The sequence below is a fragment of the Pseudorasbora parva genome, chromosome 2, assembly GCF_024679245.1.
Source record: "Pseudorasbora parva isolate DD20220531a chromosome 2, ASM2467924v1, whole genome shotgun sequence".
In the NCBI taxonomy this organism is placed as follows: domain Eukaryota; kingdom Metazoa; phylum Chordata; class Actinopteri; order Cypriniformes; family Gobionidae; genus Pseudorasbora; species Pseudorasbora parva.
Window position 1 is genome coordinate 23,075,507 of NC_090173.1, and position 26,823 is coordinate 23,102,329.

The 26,823-nt window shown below is 36.5% G+C and overlaps 1 protein-coding gene and 1 long non-coding RNA gene across 6 annotated transcripts in view; one reads left to right on the forward strand and one right to left on the reverse strand.

Annotated features, from left to right (window-relative positions):
- Positions 1 to 17,827, reverse strand: part of arhgap27l (Rho GTPase activating protein 27, like) — a 32,253-nt gene extending 14,426 nt beyond the window's left edge. For 4 of the 5 annotated variants that reach the window (XM_067412589.1, XM_067412581.1, XM_067412574.1 and 1 more), the window contains exons 1-3: positions 17,566 to 17,827; positions 16,912 to 17,253; positions 11,126 to 12,038 (exon numbers count right to left, since the gene is read on the reverse strand). In XM_067412589.1, the coding sequence (XP_067268690.1) occupies positions 11,126 to 11,989 (864 nt within the window). In that variant the 5' untranslated portion in view covers positions 11,990 to 12,038; positions 16,912 to 17,253; positions 17,566 to 17,827. Of the gene's footprint in view, positions 1 to 2,962; positions 3,271 to 11,125; positions 12,039 to 16,911; positions 17,254 to 17,565 lie in introns of those variants that run through there. The other variant, XM_067412594.1, reaches the window with a different exon arrangement.
- A 3,625-nt stretch (positions 17,828 to 21,452) lies between these two features.
- Positions 21,453 to 25,187, forward strand: LOC137051915 (uncharacterized). The gene is made up of 6 exons (XR_010899925.1): positions 21,453 to 21,545; positions 23,468 to 23,526; positions 24,225 to 24,293; positions 24,565 to 24,702; positions 24,794 to 24,868; positions 24,971 to 25,187. It is a non-coding gene; the product is annotated as an uncharacterized lncRNA (long non-coding RNA).
- The last annotated feature ends 1,636 nt before the right edge of the window (positions 25,188 to 26,823 follow it).

Consider the following 26,823-nt stretch of genomic DNA (forward strand, 5'->3'; position numbering starts at 1 on the left):
CCCAAATTTTTCACTCTGTTATATTGCAGCCATTTGCTAAAACCATTTAAGTTCATTTTTCTTCTCATTAATGTACATCACCCCATATTGACAGAAAAACACAGAATTGTTGACATTTTTGCAGATTTATTAAAAAAGATACACTGAAATATCACATGGTCCTAAGTATTCAGACCCTTTGCTGTGACACTCATATATTTAACTCAGCTGCTGTCCATTTCTTCTGATCTTCCTTGAGATGGTTCTACGCCTTCATTTGAGTCCAACTGTGTTCGATTATAATGATTGGGCTTGATTAGGAAAGCCACACACCTTTCAATACAAGACCTTAAAGCTCACAGTGCATGTCTGACCAAATGAGAATCATGAGGCCAAATGAGCTGCATGAAGAGCTCAGAGACAGAATTGTGGCAAGGCACAAATCTGGCTGAAATCACAAAAACAATTCTGCTGCACTTAAGGTTCCTAATAACACAGTGGCCTCCATAATCCTTCATATGGAAGACGTTTGGGATGACCAGAACCCTTCCTAGAGCTGGCCGTCCAACCAAACTGATCTACCGGGGAGAAGAGCCTTGGTGAGAGAGGTAAAGAAGAACCCAAAGATCACTGTGGCTGAGCTCCAGAGATGCAGTCAAGAGATGGGAAAAAGTTGTAGAAAGTCAACCATCACTGCAGCCTTCCACCAGTCGGGGCTTTATGGCAGAGTGGCCCGACGAAGACCTCTCCTCAGTGCAAGATGCGTGAAAGCCTGCATGGAGTTGGCTAAAAAAAACACCTTAAGGACTCAAAGATGGTGAGAGATTATCTGGTCTAATGAGACCAATATATACCTTTTTGGCATTAATTCTAAGTGGTATGTGTGGAGAACCAGGCTTTGCTCATCACCGGTCCAATACAGTCCCAACAGTAAACCATGGTGGTGGCAGCATCATGCTGTGGGGGTGTTTTTCAGCTGCAGGGACAGGACGACTGGTTGCAATCGAGGGAAAGAAGAATGTGGCCAAGTACAGGGATATACTAGACAAAAACCTTCTCCAGGGTGCTCAAGACCTCAGACTGGGCCGAAGGTTCACCTTCCAACAAGACAATGACCCTAATCACACAGCTAAAATAACAAAGGAGTGGCTTTACAACAACTCTGTGACTGTTCTTAAATGGCCCAGCCAGAGACCTGACTTAAACCCAATTGAGCATATCTGGAGAGACCTGAAAATGGCTGTCCACCAACGTTTACCATCCAACCTGAAAGAACTGGAGAGGATCTGGAAGGAGGAATGGCAGAGGATCCCCAAATCCAGGTGTGAAAAACTTTCCCAAAAAGACTCATGGCTGTATTAGATCAAAAGGGTGATTCTAATAAATTCTAAGCAAAGGGTCTAAAAAACTTAGAACCATGTGACATTTCATTTTTTCTTTGTTAATAAATCTGCAAAAATATCATAAATTCTTTGGGGTGGCTGAGGTGCTATATAGCACCTCTACCATAGAAATAACCTGTTAAACCCAGTGTGGCTCTTCAGTGTTTTGGGGGTGTTTAAGGTGTTATATAGCACCACTGCCATAAAAAAGAACACGTTTATCCCCTGTATAGTTTTTTAAAGTTTCTCTAACTCTCTCTTAGTCTCTTAGTCTAGTTAGGGTAAGGATAAAAAAACATAATTTAAAAAAATTATTTCCTGTCGATTAAATTAACCATTTTTAGTGCAATTTAGCACCAGTTTTGTTTAGTGTGTACTTGAGAATATTAGAACTATCATAGCAAGGCTGCAGTCTTTTGACCCACACACATGTGAAAGCTCACTGGAATCCACAATGTGAGGTCTGAAAAACATCAACAACATGCCCTCTTAATGAAAACCTGTGTCTGTTTATTTCAAGTGAAAGTTTCTCTGGATACCATGTCCTTCCAAAATTTGGATGCATTCAGATAATGTGTTTTTCAAAGCACGGCACACTCTCAGGGGAAGGGAAGCGAAGATCAAAACAGAACAACGGTTAGAGGTTTCCGCTGCACGCTGGACATTTGAGAAGAGCTTGATATACACATAATGGTGGAGTGTGGATAACTGCCAAATTGTACAGCCATCTCAAAAAAAAAAAAACACACACACAAAAAAAACAACAACAACCTGAATCACGTGCCGGCTAAAAAAAAGACCCCAACTACAGTACATCCAAATAATATAAAATGATTCCTCTCTATAACAACTAGTCTCTCTGTGACACCTGAAAGAGATTTTTATAATTCGGTAAACAGACCACATACATACACGATTTGATTTGATTTGATTTGATTTGATTTTTACATACACTTATACATACATACATACATACATACATACATATATATACATACATACATACACACACATATATATATATATATATATATATATATATATATATATATATATATATATATATATATATATATATATATATATATATATATATATATATATATATATATATATATTTCAAGTGCAGAAAATGGACACAAGCTTTTTAAATCACATTTTAGCCTTTTCATGCTCACATGCAGTGTGACTAAGTACAAATATTTTATGTATTAATCTCTTAATTAATATAATCATAAAACTGGGTAACACAACTTTACAGTGTCCTTGTTACATTTGTAGTAATAACTGTAAATTACGCATAATTACATTCAACTAACCCTAAACCAACCTCAATTCCTAACCCTACACCTACATTAAGTATGTAGGTAATTATTACTCAAGAATTATACAAGTAAATCACTTGACCATGCAAATCTAGCAGTAACAAACTTTGAGTAGAAAATCTGGGTAAACAACAGTTTCTTTTAAGCAAACAATACTAGTCTCACAAGCACTGATGTAAATCAGTGTGTTCACGATATCCTACCTGCATATCTGTAACGGCACTCCCACAAACCCTAGTCTCAGATTCACAAAGCTACCCTGTGTTTACAGCTTACCTTACGAAACCTTAGAAAGGTCTGCAGCCTGGGCATAAGCGTACGGCAAGCCTTAAGGATCACCTCTTTCACTTCCATCCGAACGATTATCAAAATAAAATTCCTCACATAAAAAAAGGACCAGAAAGCATATCAAAACTTAATAAACAGAGCAATTCCAGTAGGGTCTTTGCACCATCGGTGCTCAGGCCCTAATTATTGTATTCAGACCATGAGAGAGTTTCAAAACACCACAAGATCTGGAAATGCTTTTCCGCCAAATTACAGCTCCGCTTCTGGCAGTAGATTATCACCAGGTATACAGAGAGTAGAAAAAAGCAAATTAACATCAGGCTTTAGGGGAGGAGCACATCAGATTATCTGACAGAAAAGCTAAAGGGGATCTCTGGAGGGTCCAAAGCGCACATACAAACACCGAAAGCTCAACTGGGAACACAAACTAACTGCTGTGGGTGGAGGGACTATCATTTCCTCTTGAGGTGGAGTAATGCTAATTAAAATAAACAAATATAACCATATAAGCCCAGTAAACATCCTGTGATCTGCCAAAGGGTTACGTAGTCAACCGTTTGAAGAAAAAACAAAGCTATACATGCTGATATTTGTAATACATTTTTAAGTTTTTTTTTCAAAGTAATATGCAAAGCCCCATTATTTCAATAGAGGAAGTAGTGCTTGCAAACTGAAATCACAAAAATCAGTCTCCCCCATTACTTCCTCTTTCCTGTCGAACAAGCTATGTGCGAAGAACTGGGTGGGATAGGCTTCTGGTGTAATCAAATCAAGCGGTAATAGATTACAGAGAGAGACTGGGTTTTGTCATTCAAATAAAACCTCAAAAGCCTGAAAAGATAGCTATGGATGGATGCATCTGTATCTCAAGCATATGTACCAACATTGCAATCAGAATAATCAGGTTAACCATGAGAACAGGCCAAATAACAAATAACTTTTATTTTAGGGATGTTTTTAAACCCTAACTCAAGATTAAACTTTGGCATGTAACTTAAAATAGTTTGGCTTGTTGATGAAAGGTGGTATATAGCATCAATATTTGTGCCAGTTAATATGTCCAAAAATATTATAGGCTTATGGGATGTTTTGCACAGGAAAGCAATGTAAATGTAAAAATAATTGTACTGGTAGTTTTATCCAAAGCCGAACAGTCTACCGGGTGTCAATGAAACTGCATTTGAGTTGTTTCCTTCTTGTTTTGACACTGACACCTACAGCCAAAGTGTTCCATAGTCCAAATTAATTGCATTATGGTTGTGTTGTTTACATTTATGTTTTAGAGAAGGAAAAAAAGAGAGAGATTCTATAATGACTAACACTTTTTTTATTTTATTTTAAAAATTAAAAAATCATCTGTGTTACAGGTAACTAAACATATATTTTATATAAACCCATGAACTATTGTCAGCATACAGTAAACTGCTGAAAATCACTGTTCACCGAGTGATGTTTGGTTAATCATTTATGTTCCCTAAAGTCTTAAAATAGTCTTATTATGATGTGGCATTCCAGTGTAATTTGACCCCATTCTTGATCATTCAGTTCTCAGTTCTTCCCTTTGCAACACAAACAATAACAGAAACCTGGAATAAAACCCTAATCCTAATCTTTAAACTGAGATTTCTGAATTGCTGATATCATAGGTCTTATTAAAAGCAGGCTTTAATTAATATATTTGATTAAAAGAAAAGGAATTCATAAAAGGAATTAAAAATAGATGACAAAATAAATAACATGTACACTGATTCATTTGTGTAGATAAAATTGTGAGTGGTAACTCTCAAAGTTTAAACACAGGTGAATTATAATTATCAAAAGTTGAGGACACAAAGCTAAACTTCATTTGCATACAATTTTTGGCTCGAACATGTAACTGCAAAATAGATTATCACTGAGCAGTTCCGAAAGCAAGTAGCCTTATCTGCTAATAATAATAGCTCCACTCCACTGAGAAGTCAAAACAGCCGAGATTGTGTTTAAGTGTGAGAGATGGTGACCGATCTGGATCCACTTTATATTAAGGTGGCCTTAACGCACTAACATTTAAATGAATTATTTGATTTAAAGCTCTTACATTTACATTTATGCATTTAGCAGACGCTTTTATCCAAAGCGACTTACAACTCAGGAGAACAGGAAGCGATCCGTCAAGATCTTGTTGTGTACAATACATGTTTTTACACTGTACTTACATTAAAAAATTACCTGCATGTAATTACAACTAATCAATTTCAGTATTTATAATTAAATTGTAGACACATCCCTTACACCTTATACTACCCTTAAACTTACCCATCCCACCACACCTGTCCCCACACCTGTCCCCTTAAACTTACCCATCCCACCACACCTGCCCCTAACTTTACCCTTAACTTACCCATTCCACCACACCTGTCCCTAACTTTACCCTTAAACTGACCCATCCCACCACACCTGTCCCTAACTTTACCCATAATCTTGCCCATCCCACCACACCTGTCCCTAACTTTACCCTTAAACTTACCCATCCCACCACACCAGTGCCTAACTTTACCCTTAAACTTACCAATACCACCACTCCTGTTCCTAACTTTACCCATAATCTTGCCCATCCCACCACACCTGTCCCTAACTTTACCCTTAAACTGACCCATCCCACCACACCAGTGCCTAACTTTACCCTTAAACTGACCCATCCCACCACACCTGTCCCTAACTTTACCCTTAAACTTACCCATCCCACCACACCAGTGCCTAACTTTACCCTTAAACTTACCAATACCACCACTCCTGTTCCTAACTTTACCCATAAACTTACCCATCCCACCACACCTGTCCCTAACAGGTCATGAATCAGCGGATTGATTCATGATTCGGATCGCCAATGTCACGTGATTTCAGCAGTTTGGCACGCGTTCTGAATCATGAATCAATACGCTGATTCATGACCGTTTTAATCTTTATTTGAGATTTGAAAACAAACGCGGAAGAGAAGACAATGCTGAATAAAGTTGTAGTTTTTGTTATTTTTGGACCAAAATGTATTTTCGATGCTTCAAGAGAACTAACTGATGTCACATATGGACTACTTTGATGATGTTTTTATTTCCTTTCTGGACATGGACAGTATAGTGTGCATACACTTAGATACGCTTTCGGACTAAATATAAAATATCTTAAACTGTGTTTTGAAGATGAACGGAGGTCTTACGGGTGTGGAACAAACATTAGCGTGAGTCATTAATGACATAAATTTCAATTTTGGGTGAACTAACCCTTTAAACTTACCCACACCACCACACCTGTCCCTAACTTTACCTGTCTCCTACCTCAATATCAGCAAAAGTTTTTGCAATACAATATAAAAACAATAAGTATATCGTTCTTATTTTTTATTTATGTAGGCTACATAGTAGTTAAGGCGGCAGGCCACCTAATATAAAGTGGGACCAAATTCTTTTGTAATCATGTCAATATCTTTTATAATAATTTCAGTTAGGCTACTATAGCTTTCTTTTAACAATAAATATCCAGATTTACACAAAAATATTAATATTAACATGGAAATACAGTTTTAATTTTAGTATGTACACTAATCAGATGATGAATGGTGTTAACTGACTATCCTGTCTGATTAAAAAAATGCACTGGCAAAGCATGGTGATCATTAAACAGCAATAATGTCTTAACTTAAGGTAAAACAAAGAGATTTTAAGATTTTGCCTCTTTTATCCGCAAATTTCAGGGGGGGGGGGGGGGGGGGGTATTAAGGCATGGGCTGCATAGAATCCTTATATACTGTGAAAAGAGCAATACAAACAAAACTGATCTTGTGACAATATGCCTTTTGCCAAGTAAGGAAGTAGGCTAAGTGTGACCATTCGCGCGCAAAGCTGTGGAGTCTCGCGGACGCTCATTACAATCAACGAAGCTGTTTAAAAAACACCACGTTAACTTCTACATTCGTCGCTTCAAAGTAAATGAGGTATAACGTTTTAGAATACCTGTATTATATCCGCTGGGCGTCTGCGATAAATCTCACCTGTTTCCCCGACTCCTTAGCAGAGAGTCAAGTCCGCCTCCCTGGAGCGGCGCTCGTGCAGGTAAACTTCCACACAACAAGGGAGCGCCGACCCACCTTCGTTTTTTAACTCTTTCTCTACCAACCTGGCAGCGTTTGTGTAGCCTATCCTTTATAAGTTTATTCCTACATTTAGCTCTTCACGGCCATCTGTCACCGAGGTCAGAGGAGAGGACGCGGTTAGATGGGTATTCACAGTGCCTGTGGTGTGGGTTAGGGTGGGAGTTGTCCACAACTTGTTTGGGTTTTAAGCAGTAAAATGAGATTTGGAGGCCATCAGGAAGAACTCCTCCTTTGTTTTGTAAACGTGCTGGCGGCTGAGCGGCATTATAGCAAGAATGGACCAGCTGTCATCTCCTTTCATGCTTGTTGCCAGTAGACAAATAGAGGTGCAATTTCATACACAGCTTGGCATATATCATATTGACTGAGTAAACGTGAGACTATGATTACAAATTTACCTAAATACTTGATTCATGGACATTCTGAAAATATGATGAAAATCATGTAGGCCTACCTTGACTTTGCAGTCGTAAAGACGTTTCAAGTCTCTATAGACTAGACGCACTATATTCATTTCACACTGTAAACCCAAATAATTTGGCAAAAAAAAAAAAAAAAAAAACGAATTGAGGCAATCAGTTAGGCTACATTAGATTTAAGTTAATAAACGTAGGCATACAGTTATGTAAGCATAACTTGCAGATTTTGATAGTGTAGGCTACATTTTTATTGCTCTTTACTTCAAATGTTTGTGTAAGCCAATTCATTTAAATAAAATGTATGTAGTGGAACTTAAATATTTTTAGTAGTGAAAAATTACTTGGAAAGCTTCAACTAGCTTATTCAATACTACACTGCTAATCGATAACAATGCTTTGATCATATTAGTATAGCACAACGAATGCAATATGTGGAACAATTAAGATATTTTATATTAGTTTACAAACTAAGCTCATGCTCCCTTGTTACCATGATGGTAACACCCCCCCCCCCCCCCAACACACACACACACACACACACACACACACACACACACACACACACACACAAACAACATCACATAAACTATTCTAAACAAAAACAAACAAACAGACAAAAAAAGTAATCTTCTTTAATCTCTACGTTAACATTAATCTTGCACCCAAACATCATATAATACTTAATTTTAGCTTTTACTCTCCCTTTTGAGTATCATGGCAAAGCGTGCTGTTAATATTAATCCCAGCCCAGTTTCAGTTAAATTTAAGTTTGTCTAAATTAAAAGAAACAAGTTCATAAAATTCATTCTCACAACTAAAAACAAACAAAACCATTCGGATTACTTAAAATGTGCCAGTTTTGAGAACTCAAAAGAAAAGTTCTAAATACTAGTAATACTACTAGATAATAAAAGTTCCTTTGATTGAGCTAATTTGTTTAATTTGAGTTGGCTCAAACCAAATCATTATTTTGAACGTTAGGGTTTATAGTACACCTTATTTTTCGGGTTAGTTTCTTGTGTCATTTGCTTCAGTTATTTTGAGTTGTACAATACAGCTCGTTATGCTGCTTGATATTGCAAACTTGCATTTCTTACCATATTATTTAAATGTATAGTCTCTACAGTCTCTATAGTCTGCTTTTTAGAGCAAAAAGTTTTACAGTTTACTGCATTTTGATATACTCTTCTTTTTATTTCCCTATAGCAGCTAATAAATTAGCCTTCTCGCACATTCACAGAATGTGAACACCCTATTTCCGTGTTGAAAAGTAAAGGATTGAAGCATAGTCATCTGAGGACCTTCACACAGTAGACGGACTGTTTTTGTGTGAAACATTTGTCATGTACACTACACTGATGTAGACCGACTAACAATGGTTTTGAAACCTGATACAGGTGCACTGATAGCTCCACTCCCATTGAGTCTCTGCCCTTCATTTCCAAACAAAATCCAAGCTATTCCTAAACAAGAGTGGGACCAACACCCATTGCATTCATGTTTCTTGTGATATTTAATCAAAAGACAAAAAACGCACATTTCAGGGAAAAGCACTTTGCTGGCACTGACCACAGTATACGCAAATGCTTTGGAATGAGGCAAATATTCAGAGAAATTGAGAACATGAGACTGAACTTTCTCTGGATTTTGGTAAAAATGCTTTGTGATGAAACAAATGAATATGGAAATTTTACATAACGTACTGTATAGAAAGCTATTCCTTAAAAAAAAGCCTCTCTCTTTCGCCCCTGGCTCTCCATCTGACACCTCCCTCCTATTTTCAATGGTGGTTGACAATTATTTGAATTACCAAAGGGAAAAATGAGGAAAAAAAATTAAATTGGGAACAAAAACCTCTCTCTCTTTCAGACTTCAGTCTTTATCTCTCTCCCTCCCTTGCTTTCCACCAAATTTCAATTATCTTCAGGATCATTTTCTGTTTTTGAAACCGAGAAACTGAAAGCATCTGTGCTAACAATAGTAACCTTACGGCTACAACACCAAGCCTGACTCGGATCCCAAAATCTGTTAACAATGTCCCAGGAGATTAGCATGTTTCCTTTGTCAAGTGTACATGTAAAAAGCTAAATGATACTGTCTTATTTTTTAACATGTTTTTACAGTACTGCCAAAGCTGTATTCTGAAACGAATAACACAATTAGGTCTCATAATAATTTTAGGTATGAATTTGACCGAACCTTGGAGACGCAAACATTTTGAAACATTCTTTAAGAGACAGCTGACACAAAAGAAAACCTAACCCTGTTGTGACATGTCCTGTAGATCTTATTAACTCTGTGGCAGTGTGTTCAAACATCTAAAATTTGTTCACGCAGATGAAAAAAAGGGATGGGTGCCCTAACAACCTGTAAAGAGACACGATTAAGTGCGTTACAGAGTGAATGCAAATAGAAGCAGAAAATATATCTTTATATATATATATATATATATATATATATATATATATATATATATATATATATATATATATATATATATATATATATATATATTTTTTTTTTTTTTCTTTGGATATATTAAGTCAGTTTACAGGGACATGGCTATCATGGGATATTATTATGCATGCGTAATGATGGCATACGTTTTTATAAGAAGAGCGTGTCACTAAAACACACAAGCTTTGCCTCACTATATCCTTTCTTCGCTGTAGGAAAAGCTGCAATATCCTGTTCTGATGTCATATAGGAAGACCTTATTGTGAACCGGCTCTTTTATTTCCCATTGTTTTCAGTGCTTTTTTTTATCTGTCTCCAAAACAGCTGAGTAACTACTTTTTAAGTGGACAAAATGTATTTTTGATGGTGACTTGATCACATCAAGATCATGGCTGTCTCAAAATTCTGTATAAGTAATGCTGTACTGTATAAGTAAAACTGTACTGTATACTTAGTGTTCATTTATAGTGAAAAAAATGTAGGGCCCACTGTCTACACTTTATGCAGCGTGCCAACATTGCCTCCCAGTGGCCCACTTTGATAACATGCCCGAAACATTTCCTTTGATAAACACTATATTACAAGAAAACATAATATATTTGTCAAAAATACACAGTTTAAAGGTCAAAGGTCATTATTTTAGTCCAGTACAGTCCAATTCTGTTCTACAATAGTAATACTCAAGCTACCTTTTCTCTAAGAAAGATAGAAAACACAAAATTGACACAACATTATGGTAGGCTATATGTGAAAGGCAATGCCAATGTGCTCAAAAAGATGTAGATGTAGATGTAGATGTAGATGTTTCTGTCCGTACAGAAGGTGAAATTTTGAAAGTGAAATCAATGCTAAAAAGAGGATTTGAAAATGCTTGTTCCTGTTTCAGAGTAAGCAAGGTTGTGTCCTGTAAGGTATATATGGTCTTTAAACTTTAAAAAAATATATTTTTGTTTAATTAAAAGTTTGACTTTTAATTTCAAATTACACTTATTGCAGTTATATGTATTTCAATTTCAATTCATTAGAATTCTGCATTCTTTTATTTTAATTGCAAATTCTACATTCCGTATGCTGTTCAAATTCTGTAAAGGAATATGAATCTAAAAGGCATTATACATGATCAACACTTATAAACAGTTAAAACTGTACCTTAATTGTTGGAGGTGAGCATGAGGTGTTGGTCTGAGGGTTTGGCAATCCAGCAGGTGCTTTGTCTGTCAGTGACAACAGGTCTAGATTCAGGTCCGATATGGATTCATAAATATTCTCAGAGTCTGGTGATGGCAGTGGTTCTGAACCGGAACTTTCACTTTCAGGCTCTATTGGGGATTCCAGCTCGGGAGACTTCCTGTGAGGCCTGGTCTCATTCAGGTTCTTGACGACAGGGAGCTCCACAGGTTTGGCAGGGATAGGTCTCTGGATGGGGTCGGCTGGGTTGAAGCTGGGAACTCTAAACTTATCAGGCGCTGTTTCAGCTGGGGCACCGCGGGAGCCGAACAGGAGATTAGTCGCTTGACTCATCCTCTTCTTCTGCTGTGATGAATCTGAGGCAGAAACAGTGTTCAGGGAGAGGAGAGAATCTGAAGGTCCGCCATGTTTGTAAGAAGGGGGCTCGTGTAAATCCAGAGGAACGCCAAATGTCGACATGCGGTTTTCAGTCTTGTGGTAATTCCCTTTGGAGCGAAGTTTAATCGTCACCTCATCTGGTTTGCGTATCTCTGTGAGGTCAGGCACCGCAAGCTTCACATCAGGGGCTGGAGCCTCTCTGAAGTCCAGAGGTGAAGGGATGTTGGGTGGAAGCTCTTTTACATAGTTAGCAGGGATATAAAATGGCTTGGCTCGTTCATCTTTGCACACATGCCACCAGTGATCGTTTGTTTTGGCTAGGAGGATGTAGCGCTCGTTGGGTTTAATGGACACCATGTGGCCATCCCGTCCCTCATATTCATATTCAAACTCCACCAAAACCAGGCCCAAACTGTGTAAGGACGCCATCTTGCCCGTCTCACCCATTCACCCCTTAAGGGAATCAAGCTGGAATCAAGGCTCAGGAAAGGCCCTCCTGTGGGTAGAAAACAAATGAGAGGATTATAAAAAGCAGGTTGAGCACGAGACACAGATTACTGTTTAATTACTGGTTTCACATCTGAGTCATAAGCAACGAGCACCTGATATAAGTGCAAAAACAACAGCACTTTGGCTGACCTTTCTACTGGTCCAGCTGTTCAGACATTACTCAACAAACCTGATTCTATCAAAGTGAGATAGATAATACTACTCATCTCGCAAAGTTATATCTTAAGATTTGTGGACTGTCATGGGTAGATTTAACATGGTGCAGTCATTACTAATTCTTCAAAGTATTCATTACACACTGCCACATTCCAAGAACTCTGTGTCATTTTAAGATGACAGTGGAGATCTCTAACCTACACCTTTTGTCAACAGCTGATGTAGTGCCCTGAGATAGACCAATAACGGTTAAATGTCATTGTTTTGATCAATGGCCTGAAGCAATCAATCTAGCACGGCCTTCATAGCTACCCAAGTGAGATTAGTTTTTCAGATAAGTCTCTTCTTCTCCTTACGTAAGGCTGCATTTATTTAATTTACAACAACAAAACAAAAACAGTAATATTGTTAAAGAAATTACAATTTAAAATAACTTTTCTGTTTTAAAATGTAATTTATTCCTGTAATATTAAAGCTGAATTTGAAAACAAACAGTACAGTTTGTTCAGGATTCTTTAATGAAAATAAAGTCCAAAAGAACAGCATTTATCTGAAATAGAAAGTGTTTGTAACATTAGACATTACCGTTAAAATGTTTGATGTCAGAGAGATTCTTTTTGGAAATAAATCAAAGAAATTGATACTTTTTTTCAGCAAAGATGCATTAAATTGATCAAAAGTGGCAATAAAGACATTTATACAATATTTAAAAAGATATAAAGATGTTTAAAAAAATATTCGGTTTCAAATAAATGCTGTTCTTTTGAACTTTCATCAAAGAATCCTGAAAAAATGTACACAACTGTTTTCAACGTTGATAATAATGAGAAATGTTTCTTGAGCAGAAAATCATATCAGAATGATTTCTGAAGGATTATGTGACCCTGAAGACTGGTGTAACATCACAGGAATAAATTACGTTGTAAAACATATTCAAATAAAAAACAGTTCTTTTAAATAGTAATAATATTTCACAATGTTACTGTTTTTTGTGTATTTCAAATAAATGCAGACTTATAAGCATGAGACATTTTTTTCGACATTAAAAAGCTTACCGATCCCAAACTTTTGAACGTCAGTGTATTACATGCATATATGTTTATAGGATTATGTTGATTGACAGTACATCTTGTTTACTCAGTACTCAAAGTAAATACTTTATAGAGATTCACCTTTGACGCAACAGTGGTTGTTTAATGTCTGCTAGGCATCCTCTATCAGTTTTTAATCTTTTGTATGTGGTTTGACTACTGCCTGTAGAGAAACGGAAGTTGACTTAGTATCAAGGTGCTATTTAGATTCAGCTTCCAGCAAATTATGTAGAAATTCATCTGAGACATTAAGGTATAGACACAGGAAATGTTCTCATTATTGTCATTCAGAGGAATACTAATTGATCTAATTGCTAAAGAATTTGAGAGGTGATAGATTTGTCCAATACTAATGCAAATATTACATTGCTTGCACCAATTTTTGCTTTTTATTATCTAATAAATGACCACGGGTTTACTTGATCTTTTAAAAATTAGTTTAAAAAAAAAAAAGACTTCCTTCCCCTTGCTGAGAAGGAGAGAGGAAGACTGGGTTGCACTGTCAGCAACACAAATGTGATGTCTACTGATTTGAGACATGCGTGTGCTTGGTTATGGCTATAGTCAAATATAATGCAAGTATATATTTGGTTGCATAAATAGATTTGATAACTTCAGTGCTTGGAAATCCCTCACAATGGGAGGGACTGACCAAGCCATCCAATGTTTAGTAGTTGTTTGAAGCTGTGTCAAATCAAAGCAAGCTTGCTTCTTCAATCAAAAGAAATTCTCAGAGGATCTAATATGTAGTTCTTTTATAACCACAACACTCCAGGCCACAGTGTAAACGCATGTGAGAAGCACTATGTTGACACTATCGGGGTCAAAATATACATATAAATTTCAAATGATGCATTATGTGCATTGATTGGTTTGTTTAATTACATATTTGTTCTTGTTTAATCTCTTTACATGTAGATAACTTTTTAAAGACCTGATGTTTTTATTTTATGTAAGTGATAGAGCCAGCTGTCATAAATTTGTATGTAGTTTATATATTTCATCATAATATATATGGATCAGGGTGGAAGACAACTTTTTTTCCCAGAATGTGTAACCTGTCTGCAATTCAGTTCATTTCTCTTCATGCAATTCAAATGACAACTTCCAGCTCAGGAAGGCTTATGAAATTGATATTTTAACTCATCGACTGAAAATATGCCTATATTCTTCAATTATGAAAAGAAACTGATGTCAAAACACACTTGATGTAAGCGATTTTGCAGCTCTTGCAGCCACAATTGCACTGGAATGTAATGTAATTTGAAATTTTTCACAAAAAGATTCAGTTAAAAACTGATCCGGCATCTCACCATAGGAAACTGGAAATTGGTTGAAACTGAAAAAAAGAGGCAAATTGAAATCATTTGCTCTTAACAATACGAAAAGGAGAAAAATGCGTGTCATTCAGCCATTTGCTAAACAACATCAGCTGCTGTTTTTAAACAAGTCAAGACATGTCTTATGAGAGACAAGCGAGACGAAGAACGCCACCCTTGTACACGTGAAAAGGCTTACCAAGAGAGTTTGTAGACAAACAGAGCAGACCTTCCTAAAATAGGGAACTAAACGGAAGGCCAGACCCCCTCTTGCTTTATAAATCAGGGGTTGGCAATGGATTGCTAGGAAGCCTTGTGGTCTACCAAAGGAGCACATTGCACAATCCAAGGAGGGAGTGGCCAAACGCACTGCTATACATTTGATTCTGAGAATATAGCTTCTTCATACTGTTATGCTGTTATGTCAACTTAGATCTCAGACTGGATACTTACTGTATTTTAAAAAAACAACGCACCTTTGAAGGAGAGAGCAATAACCTGTTCGTCAACTTTTGGGCCTGGAGTTGAAGAGCAGTAAAGCAGAAATGACAGAAACATCAATGTGTGATTCATCATGTTGGAGCGGTTTTAAAAAGAAAATCACCTTGGAATCTGCACAAGCTGAATTTGGGGGGGAGGGGTGTCCTTCCATTTGAAAATGGCTGTTCGTGTAGAACAATTGGAGGAGGCCGTTCCCATTTAGACACTGTTTAAACACGGAAACTCCTTGTTTTTCTCTAGCCTGACTTGCTTTGACCTTGCTGTGCTGTCTGGATCTCTCACAGGATGTTCATGGCGGGAGGAAAATGGTTCTCTATGTGATGCGTTCGCTCATTTTTAGAATTTCATTTAGGGTTTTCCCAACACTTCGTATTATCCCTCGCCATATTTTTGTCAGTCCTTCATCCTCATTTTGTATTAAATATTTAAATACTTTTTATATCTTTCATAGCCTGTTGGGTACGGAACATAAAAATACAAAAAATATACAAATATTAAAAGCTATTGTCTTCCCCTTCTCTTCCCTGTTACATTTTTGAGAGTGTGCCAGAGATTTTGCATAAGCAATAATAAAAAATAATTGAGGAACCAAATAGTTCATGATAGATTTGTTTAATAACTTTGTTGAAAATTATCATATCTAATTTGTGGAAGTGTGCATTCAAACATGCACCAGGTTTGATCTCAGTAATCTCCAACTTCATTTCCTGCATGAAACATGATATAAATGCAATGACATGTAAAACTATGGAAGATGTGATTTTCAGCAATTAACAACTTTGGTCAGTTCCTCGTGCAGAGCTGTTGTAAGAATTCGAATTTAGTGCTCCTGTCATATGTACTAGTTCAATGATGGTTTTTAACCTACTGTTGTTGTATGGAAAAGAACAGCCTGGACATTCTGTCTAACGTTGCCTTTTGTGTTCCGGGAAAGAAAGAACATTTTACAGGGTGAGTAAATGACAGAATTTTCATTTTTAAATGTTAACCATAACCCAACTCTGTACAGTGAAAATGCTTGCAAGTAAAGTATGATTCTTGCTTTCATTCTTTAGCCCAACCAAAAGAGGCCTCAGATATTCAGAAGGGTTATTTTGAGGTGTACAAACAGGGAAGACCTGAGGCAGAACCGAGATTATGGGCCGTGCACTCGAATAGCTGAACCAGATCTGTGGTGTTCCACTTTTCCTCCACACCCACCAGCCCAGTCACCTCAGGAATGCAGAAAGCGCACTCTCACTCTGTTAAGTCTACACACTAAAATGTTTTAAACATTTGGAGTAGACTGATCGTACACACTGTGAATGGATTAAGCATGCATACGAAATGAGTCGTCTTATCTTTCTTCACAGGCTCCATTCAGATGATATGAAGCTGAATTGCAAGGGCGGAGGACGATGAGAACCAAAGAATGACGCTGAATGATAACGTTACTCTTACATCACAATACATTTGATCTCCATTTCAACAATCAGCTTGACAGTTTCAATTGATGTGCCACTGACATAAAAACTTAACACCAAAAATCAAGAGCTGATATGCTCTGATTTTCTGGTCTCACGTCATAGCATAAAATGGCTCACCGTGCCTTCTCTTTGTAAACTGCAACAAGTTGCTTTTTATATGGGCAGACAGCTGTTTGTCAGGCAACAAGACAAAAAAGGGAAGGTAGGTAGGTGTTATAAGTACCTCGGACAGATTTGAAAGAATAATCTTGAGACTAAAAATACAATGCAAAGTACCTTTAGAATGAATACAAAGTACTACTATTATAACCAAATTCATAGATTACCTGCTGAGGCAGGATCGGAGCACCATCTTCTCCACACCTTTAATTCCTTCTCTTCTTGTTCAAGTTACATTTGTAGGATCCGTCTCTTGTTTTTCTTCGTCTTTAAATCTCTTTTCCTTTCTTAGAAGCTCACTCCTCTTAATGTCTTAGACAGGCTTCGGTCTTTTGCCGCCACCGCTTTGTCGTTCCACCTATAGCTCCGGCTCTGACAGTTGTTGCTCAGGGCCAGTGTGTGTGCCTGTATGTGGGTGGGTGTGTATACACGCTAGTGCTTTGTGCCAGTTTAAGCTTGCCTGCCTCCTCTGTCTGTATTCATTTCCTGTTCCAGCACACACATCACAGCTTCAGAAGATTCAGACAGTTAGCAACAGGAAGAGAGAGGGAGATGAGGGTATGGTTCAACTGAATCATTAGAAAGAAAAGCCTCATAATTTGTAACCAATTGTTAGTTCACTAAAGCATTACTCTCTTAACCTCCAACAAGATGATATTAAAATAAGATCAACAATGTTGTTTCAAGCTGTGTTGTGCCTCATCAATAAATCAGGTCAGCGGAAAGTTGGTGGGTGAAATCAGTCAACAAAGCAGTAGACAGGAACACATGACTGAGACTACAACTGACAGGATGTTTTAACTTAGAAATAGTTTCCTCACCTGCAAACAGAAAGTACTGCTTTCATCTCTGCTGTTCACTCATGAGAGTACACACTTTTTGACGTCTTTCAAGTCCCAGTGAGCAGTAAAAGGTATTTTGCGACCCTGTGCAGGCTCCCTTGTAGCAGTTTCATGCACTCCTCATGTCAACTACTGAATGAAAAACATCAGCTACTGCAAGAGTTCTCCATGAAGTTTCTATGAATAACACCCAGTGGTTGATTCACACCCATTTGGGCTCTGGTGGTTTCTTCCCTCCCTTCCAGTTTACACAACCTCTGATCGCATTTAGGCTATGAGGGCGAACCAGGAACCAAGAGGTTGATCCTCACCCTCCGATGTGTGAGCAGGACAACATGCCCCACCCCTGAAAAAGAAGGTATGTTTTCTGGGTGAGGCACGTTAAGATTTACTGTTGCCTTTGGACTCTGTACTTTCAGTGATGCCATATTAGCATGTTCTTGGAATGTGTAGTGCTTTCAAACATTGTGGAAACTGATGTACATGAATCAGCTGTAGTTAGGTCATAAAGCAAAGTTCTAGTTACTCAACATTGTTTAGTGAATACAGTCACATGATGCATTTAGCATTGTAGAAAAGCCTTTCAAATGCTATCTAAATGGCTAGTTTATTTTAAATTAGTTTAAAAACTGTTACAAACATGTATGCATGTTAAAGTTTCCTCTGGATTATTTAAATCAAGAATCTGCATTAGTTCAGGCAGGCCACGTAGTCAAGCTCGGCTATCAGCTGATTGGAAAAAGTCCAACCCCGCCCATATCAGCTGATCCAATTCCCAAGCACTCAATTGGCAACTCTCAAACAGGGTATCTTACTTGAAGCTTGGATCATACTCGGCAAGAACAAAGAAATTAGTTCGTTTTCTCGAGGTGGCAAGAACAAAGTTCGTTCTGATCAATACATTCCATACTTCAAGAGAAAAGCAGGTGCCGATCATCTGTGTTTCTCCGCATTAACCACGGCCACATTAATGTTTGACCAATTACACAATAGTTCTCGGACACCCGCAAGAAAAAAGTTCTGTTCAGGCGATGTGTCGAGAACATGCTGCGAGAGCTCCTAAACCGCCATTTTGTTCTCGCAGCCCTGGGAGCGAGAACTTTTTTCTCTGTTCTTGCGGAGTATGTTGAAGCCTTAAGTGTAAGTTCAGTCTGCCTGCTTGCTGCTTCCACTGCACGCTGCTTTCAAACCCACCTCCTCCCCAGCTCCACCTTAACTGTGTTTAACTTAATCAATGTCAATTGTATCATTGATCCATGTTCTGTTGTTAGTGGGGGATTTACGCCTTCCTAGTTTGGAAATTTGGGAGGTTGACCCTGGAAGCTGCTGTTCCCTGTCTTGCCTTTTCATGGAGCTCATGAAAAGGATGAGGAATTTAGAACAGAGCCATACCGCCAAATGTAAATTTATGCAAAATATGGAATAAAAAGTTAACTAAAAGTTTGTCTATAGTGTTTTTGACTCTAGTGGACCTGTCTGAATTATTCTTTTTTTATTTATTATAATTTACTGCCTGTCAAATATTTGGCTAAATTAGTTTTATATATTTGCTAGTAGGCTACGTAATAATAAAAGGCGCTGCTAGTGTCATTTAATAATAATAATACAGTTTATTTAAAGGTGCCTTTCAAAACATTCAAGGACACCATACAGTTGAGTAATAGTAATAAAAACAAGACAATACAACAAACAAGAGCTGTTTAACAATAGAAATAGCTCTAAAACTGAACTGATTAAAACTGATCAGAGAAAGCTAATTTAAATAGATACATTTTAAGACATGATTTAAACAGACAATAATTTTCTTGTGAGGATTGTGAAGAGAATTCCACAGACAAGGAACACAGCTGGACCCCATAAAGTGACTAAATGAACAGTGGGTACAACAAGAGAGACAGATGAAGAAGATTGAAGAGTATGCTTCGGGGTGTAGATATTAAGCAATTCAGAGAGATATGAGGGTGCAAGATTGTGAAGAGCTTTAAAAGTGAGAAGAGGATTCTTACTCTACCTGATATTTAACATGAAGCCAATGTAGAGGATTGAGGACAGGAGAGATATCCTCATTTGAAAACGTTCTAGTAATTATGCGGGCAGCTGAGTTCTGGGCCAAGTGAAAGTCATGCAGGAGTATGCATGAGGTATATCCCAAATAGAAGAGAGTTACAATAACCAATGCATGAAATTACTAGAGCATGAGCAAGAATGGCTGTGGAATTGGATGTGAGATATGGACGAAGATGGCTAATGTTCCGTAGGACAACACCCAGACTCTTAACCTTTTAGAAAAATATCCTAAATGAGAATCCATCATTATGCATCCATCCACAAAAATCCATCATTATGTAATGCCTATGGTAACACAATAATTAGTTTGCTGAAAATGCACTATATGTATATATGATATGATATGATATATATATTTATATTTTTTTTATATTTAGGACATTATATATATATATATATATATATATATATATATATATATATATATATATATATATATATATATATATATATATATATATATATATATATATATATATGTCCTAAATATAAAAATGGTGCACTGGCAGAGAGTGTTTTTGACTTTTCTGATTTGGCTAACTTATTGTGGGCCACTCCCCTGACATGTTTTTTGCACTTTACAGAGCTTTAGGCTGACACTGAGACAGGTGTGATTTAGTTGTGTCTGCAAGGTAGTTTGGGCATTTTCTGTTCCCTGGAATTAACAACTCCAAGAAGTGCAATTTTTCAGCAAACTAATTATTATGTTACCATGAGCATTACATAATGATGGATTTTTGTGTGTCAGTGTTTTGGAACAGTAATGAATGATTCACATGGCAGGATTCTGAGAGGACAAACTATTTCTGCCTTTTTTTTAATTTATTTCGTAACTACCCTTACAAAAAAGAAGTTTACATAAGTAGTACATTAGTATACTTCTTTTAAAATAAAAAATAAGAAATTCTACATTTTTTTTATACTTATATGTACTTCTCAGTACAAATATACTTAAAATTGTACTTAAGTATACTTGACTTATAAGATATTTGGCCTTTGTAGTCGAGCTATACTTAAATCAATTATTCATATACTTGGCTTGTAATGTGATTAATATTTTGATTGACTAACCTATTCAATTTTTTCCCTTTTTTTATAGCTACATAGTTTTACACACAGTCTTATTTAACTTAAATTGTTTTAAAATATTGATCAGAATATTGTTTAAAAGTTACAATATGGCTGGCTTAAAATTAACCCAAAATTGGTTTGGAAATAAAAAAAATCAGACACACAATTACTTGAGGCAACAATAATGATCAAAAGGTAAACCTTTATTAATAAGCAATTTAATAAATGTTTATTGCTTAATTATTATTAATTAAACTAAATAATAATGATAATTTATTACAAATATTAATAAATGATCATTTCCAGCATACCGTAATAGCTGAGTTAAATAAAACTACCCAGCAGGTTGGTGAACCCAGCATTTTTTAGAGTGTAGTAGGTATGTTTTGAAGCATGGCACCTTAGGCATCTAAGCTGGTCCTTAGTTGGTCATGAGCTAGTTATAAGTTAGTAGGCTAACTGAGCTGGAGCTAGTTTCTTAAGACTTGCACTTGGCCAGCTTAAACCAGCTCATGACCAGCTTAAACTAGCTCAAATCAGCGGCCATAAAACCTTAAAAACCAGCATATGCTGTTTTTCTTCCAGCAGAGTAGTGATCTGTGGTATTTTTGACACTGTCCTTGTCAAGGGCTACAAACATTCACATGTCTGTCTGTCTTTCTTTCTCCCTGCAGTCCTCCCTCTTCCTCATCCTTTGGAAGGAAACCCCCACTTTCCTGTTCAGTATCCAGCCACATAAAGTTTCCTCTTCTCAACCAATCTCATTTCCTGCCGAGGATTCACATGTCCTTGCCACAAACACACTCTGGAGTGGAGGACAGGTATAGTGTGTGAGGTTTAGACTGTGCATATCTTATGATCTTATAACATACTGAGACATATAGTCACATCACAAAGGCAGGTGGTGTTGTTGTAGGCATACGTGCAACTATGAGCATTTCCCAGTAGTCTGAATTTTTTCCCCTTCATTTTGAAGTAGTCTATAATCTTTGTAATCTAGCAAAACATCGAACTTTTTTCTATCCCGAAGTACATTTTTCGTCTCAACCGTTTCCTAATTAAGACAGTTCAGAAATAGGCCCATTGAGCCATATGCACTCAAACCAGTGCTAGACATAAACTTTTTAGTGAACCCTTGGCCTATATGTACAAAGACAACACCGGTAACAACACAAAAGGTAAATATTTCCAGATGTTTTTTAACTACTTCATTTATTTCGCGAAATACCGTCTCTCGAGAGCAAACGCCTTGCATGCAGGCCTAAATATAAACAGTAGGCTAAAGCTGTAGCTGCGAAATCTCATATGCTTTAATCGTCGTCAACACAGCAATGTTGCGCTGCCCTCTACCGACGGATATTTGCAATAACGCAGGAAAATGAATTCTGTTATTTTATGCTCTAAAAAATAGATATTTCTGTTTTAAGACTAACTTTCTGTTAGTCCGCAGCATACAATGCTCTACTTTAAGCTTTTTATATAGCCTATATAAAGATACTCACTGTTTTACAATAAATTATTTTACATGTTTGTTTTTTAATTCCTTATTATATATTCCTCATTTTCAATGTAGTTTAATAGCATTAGGCCGACAGACCTTCTGCAATTACTTATAATTTATTCTTATAGGGTATTATTAATTTTATTAGAAAGGGAAACAATGTTTTGGTTCTAGATGAATGGTAGGCTACTTTTTTATTTTTCTAACACGATGCCATACGACTGGGATTTTGGAATGAATTTCTGAACTATTTTTCTGAACCATTTTCCTGTGAACTGAAACAGACACTGAATGCCTACATTTTCCGTATTTGCACAACATATTCTTGAATTAGCCTACCATCATTTGCTGATTCTTTAAACGATAAAAATAAAAAAAGACAAAAAAAGAGCGGGGGGGGGGGGGGGGGCTTTTCTTTTATCTGTTTTCTTTTTATCTTTTAAAGAATGAACAAGTGAGGGAGGTTACGTGATCGCAATCACCGATAATATCACTTGCGTCATGCAAGAATGCAGGGCCATGGAATTACTAAAGGAATTCTACGGGAGCGCGCAGTCTCGTCACTTTGGAAAGTGAAAGTGAATTGCTGTATGTAAACAGTGCACTGTAACAATGAGGGATTACCACTAGCTTGAATTGTGTCATCACCTCACACAAACGGTTTGATGATGTCACCCTAAACAAGAACGCGTGCAATTGCCCTTGAATAGGATAATGTTGCACATTTTGAGCATGCTTTTATTATTTAAATCAATAAAATGTAAGAGTAACAAAGTTTAAAAACTTTCTTTTTGAAAAATTAACAGAGAACTAATGCGAGATTTTGGCTGCCATACGGAAGAAATAAGATTTTGGCATCAAACTTGTTTTGATGATGTCATTGCTTCGCCAACATAATAATATAGTGATTATGAAATTTGCGAGATCTCTCTCGCTGTGCTTTCACCGAAGAAGATAATCACGTGATTCTTTCATTTTCTCCTTCTGAAAACTTCCAAGTGTGATAGGCTACCGCAGGGCTTCCCACGTTATGCACCTGCTGAAGGAAATGCAAATGAATAGGGTATTTTCTTTTTTTTGGGAGAATATATAGCCAAGCTCTTGCAAGGAACTAGTATCCATATCGTAGTATTCATATCGTTTGAATTGTAGCACTGCACATGCACTGCTGTCAATATAAAACCATTATGAGAACTTTTTTGTGTTTTCTGTGGCTTTTCATTTTTCCGACCCTATCGGCAGAATCCTTTCAGGAGAGAAGGGATTTGCTTCTACAAACAATTAAACTTCTGCATGCACTGGTGAGTAGCCTATCTATCTATCTATCTATCTATCTATCTATCTATCTATCTATCTATCTATCTATCTATCTATCTATCTATCTATCTATCTATCTATCTATCTATCTATCTATCTATCTATCTATAGGCCTACGCCTATATTTGTATTATTATTAGCCATTAAGCTATTGAATACTACCTACCTAAAATTATAGTGGGATTTGCTACCTTAAAGGGTTAGTTCACTTTAAAATGAAAATTCTGTCATCCTTTACTCACCCTCAAGTTGTTTCAAGCCTGCATTCATTTTTTTTCTTTAGCTGAACACAAAGGAATATATTTTGAAGAATGTCAGTAACCAAACAATTAACTGGAGCCATTGACTTCCACAGTAGGAAAAAAAATTACTATGGAAGTCAATGGCTCCAGTTAACTGTTTGTTACTGACATTCTTTAAAATATATTTCCTTGGGTTCAGCGGAAGAAAGAAATTCATACAGGTTTGAAACAACTTGAGGATGAGTAAAGAATGACAGAATTTTCATTTTAAAGTGAACTGTCCCTTTAAGTAACCTATTATGAAAACCTGAAGTAAAATTATTTTTCATTGTTAGTTCATGATGCCTATTCGTTAAATTTGAACAAAACTGTTACAGCAATGTTATTGCCTACTGGTGAAGAACACCCTAAACTTGAACCTGTTTTTCTCTCTCTCAAAGGGCCCAAAAGAATGCCGAGCAGAGGTGCTAAATGCGGCGCCTGGTCCGTTCACGAGTCTTCCCAAAAAGGTAGACAACACAATATAATCATACAGTGCTGTGCACATAAATGTTAAATCCTGGAAGTATATCTTCCTGCGGGGTTTTATTTGCAGTCTCACTCAAAACCAGGTCTCTGTATTTTTCAATGAGCCCAGAGAACTTGATTTGCTGGTTCGGGTGTGGCATAATAATACTTTGCAGTGATCGCCGGACATATTTAGCACTTTTGGTGTTAGGCATTGTTATTAGCACACTGACCGTTTGTTTGATCTTTTCCCCCTCATGTGGATAAAAACAGGAAATACACCAGGCACTGAAGATATTATATAACTCTACCTTTGAGCTCTTCAAAAAGAAAATAGCCCATGGTCACTGGAATGAAGATGCATTCCAAAATCTAATGGCGCACCTCAACCGGCAAGCTAAATCAAATAGCGTGAGTCACGGGCATTAGTTGGGCTGAATCACCATTTCCTTTTCATTGTCGAAAATTCTAGATTTTAATTCAAAATATTGTTAATATCTAGGTCCCGGTGGTGAGCTCTGAACTGGAGACGCTGGTCAAGAACTTCAAGCTGCTTGAACATTTTCTTGAAAAGGAGGTGAGCTATGCAGCAAATAACGCGCTATACGACAACGAGCCTGTGTTTGTAGTTTCATAGTTCAGATATGCATGATTAATATGTGACCTTTCTGTCCTCCAGAACTTTAGCCGCTGCGCGTGGGAGATTGCGCGCAATCAGATTTTGCTCGTCATGGACCACTTGAGCAGGAAGAGAGCACATAGAAAGAGACACAACTAGCCTCATTATATGTTACATGTTGTAAATTAAATGCTGTCTGTAATTTATTAATATGTTATTTTATTGTTTTTATTGTGCACTTTTCACTTTCCATTGAAGTCGATTTGGTCAAATGAACGTGGGGGGGGGGGGGGGGAATGAAGGAATTTACAGATTAATTTGCCATTTTCTTGACTGGCTTTAATGGCTCTGCACTTAGCGCTTAGAAACACATTTTTTTAGAATACAACAACTAATCTAGACTACACTAAAAAGTACATTGAGCAAATAACCGAATATTGTCTAATATTATCTGTTTATCCACGGCATGTGAAGGGCATGTTATTTACATGTTGAATGTATTTTATAGCTATGAATGTCTATGTAACGAATGTGTGGCTGGACACATAAGATGTGTAAATCGGTCACTTCACCAATGTTAATACAAAATAAATTATATAAATGTATATGTACACTCGTCTCTCAAATTATTTCATATATTCAGTAATATGGGGGAGGTATTTTCTGTCTCTGGAAAATAGCGCTATATATGACATTGTATTATGAATATCAAAGTTTGTTTGTGTTTATTTGTTAATGAAGTATGATTTGTGGAGTAAAAGTTATGATTAGTAAAATATAAAATTATAACCTACCCTTTGACCGCCTACTAGAATTACCACAGAAGGCGCCAAATATATGGCACGTAGTTATACTTATTATTATTTTTTTATTATTAAATGTAATTATTTTGTAATTAATGGGGTTATTTAATATTTCCATGAATTAGATATACATTTCAGACATCTTCGCTTTTATTAAACACTATAGGTTAATTCAAATCATTCAATTTGATTTTGCAATTTATCTATTATGACCTCTTCACTTAAAATATGGGCAATTAAATGTGTAAATATTTATATTTACACACATACAAATTAGAATAATATAATAATTTTACCTTTCAGATAAATCTTTTTACTGGGGTTCTGCTTTGTTTGTCATCAGTTATTTAATTATTATCAACTCAATTGTCAAAATAAAATTTAAATAGAACATTAATGTAGTATTTCACACACAGTATTTAGAACATCTCCTGGGACCCAGTAATAGACTTTTGTCCACTATAGTGGACATTACATTTTAATGAGTTTCTGTGACATCACACACGTCACAGTTTTGAGTCAGGATGTCCTGTAAAGAGCACATTCGGGGCTCTATACAGATACCAAATGTTTGGAGGTTTCACCAGGACAGTAACATCTTGGTCTTTAAAATGGCTGACATTAATGCTTAGCACTCTTATGAAAATATTATAATAATTTGTAATTAAAATTAAAATCTGATACATTTTCAAATTGTTTGTTATAAATCAACATCTCAGGAAGGTTTGATTAGGTTTCTAATCAAAATATGACTTTTTGTTACAAAACAGGGCGCTGATTTCATAAATGTCCACTGTAGAGGACACCAGGATTTAAATCATGTTTATCAGTCTGAACACACAACAAGTGAATAGAAAAAATACATATCAATATTCCTATGAAATATTACATATTATTTTGAAAATGTTGCCAACTATTACTCCCATTATTACTCTTCTTTTTTTCCATGACATGTTGCACCAAGAACCCATTAATATGAAAATAAGATGCAGTGTATACACTGAATGGGAAAATCCAATGGCCATTTTATCCACATGTTGCATAAAGTAAAAATGTATATCAATGCATTCAGTTATATCTTTCTTTGTTTAATAAAAATCCTGAAACCTA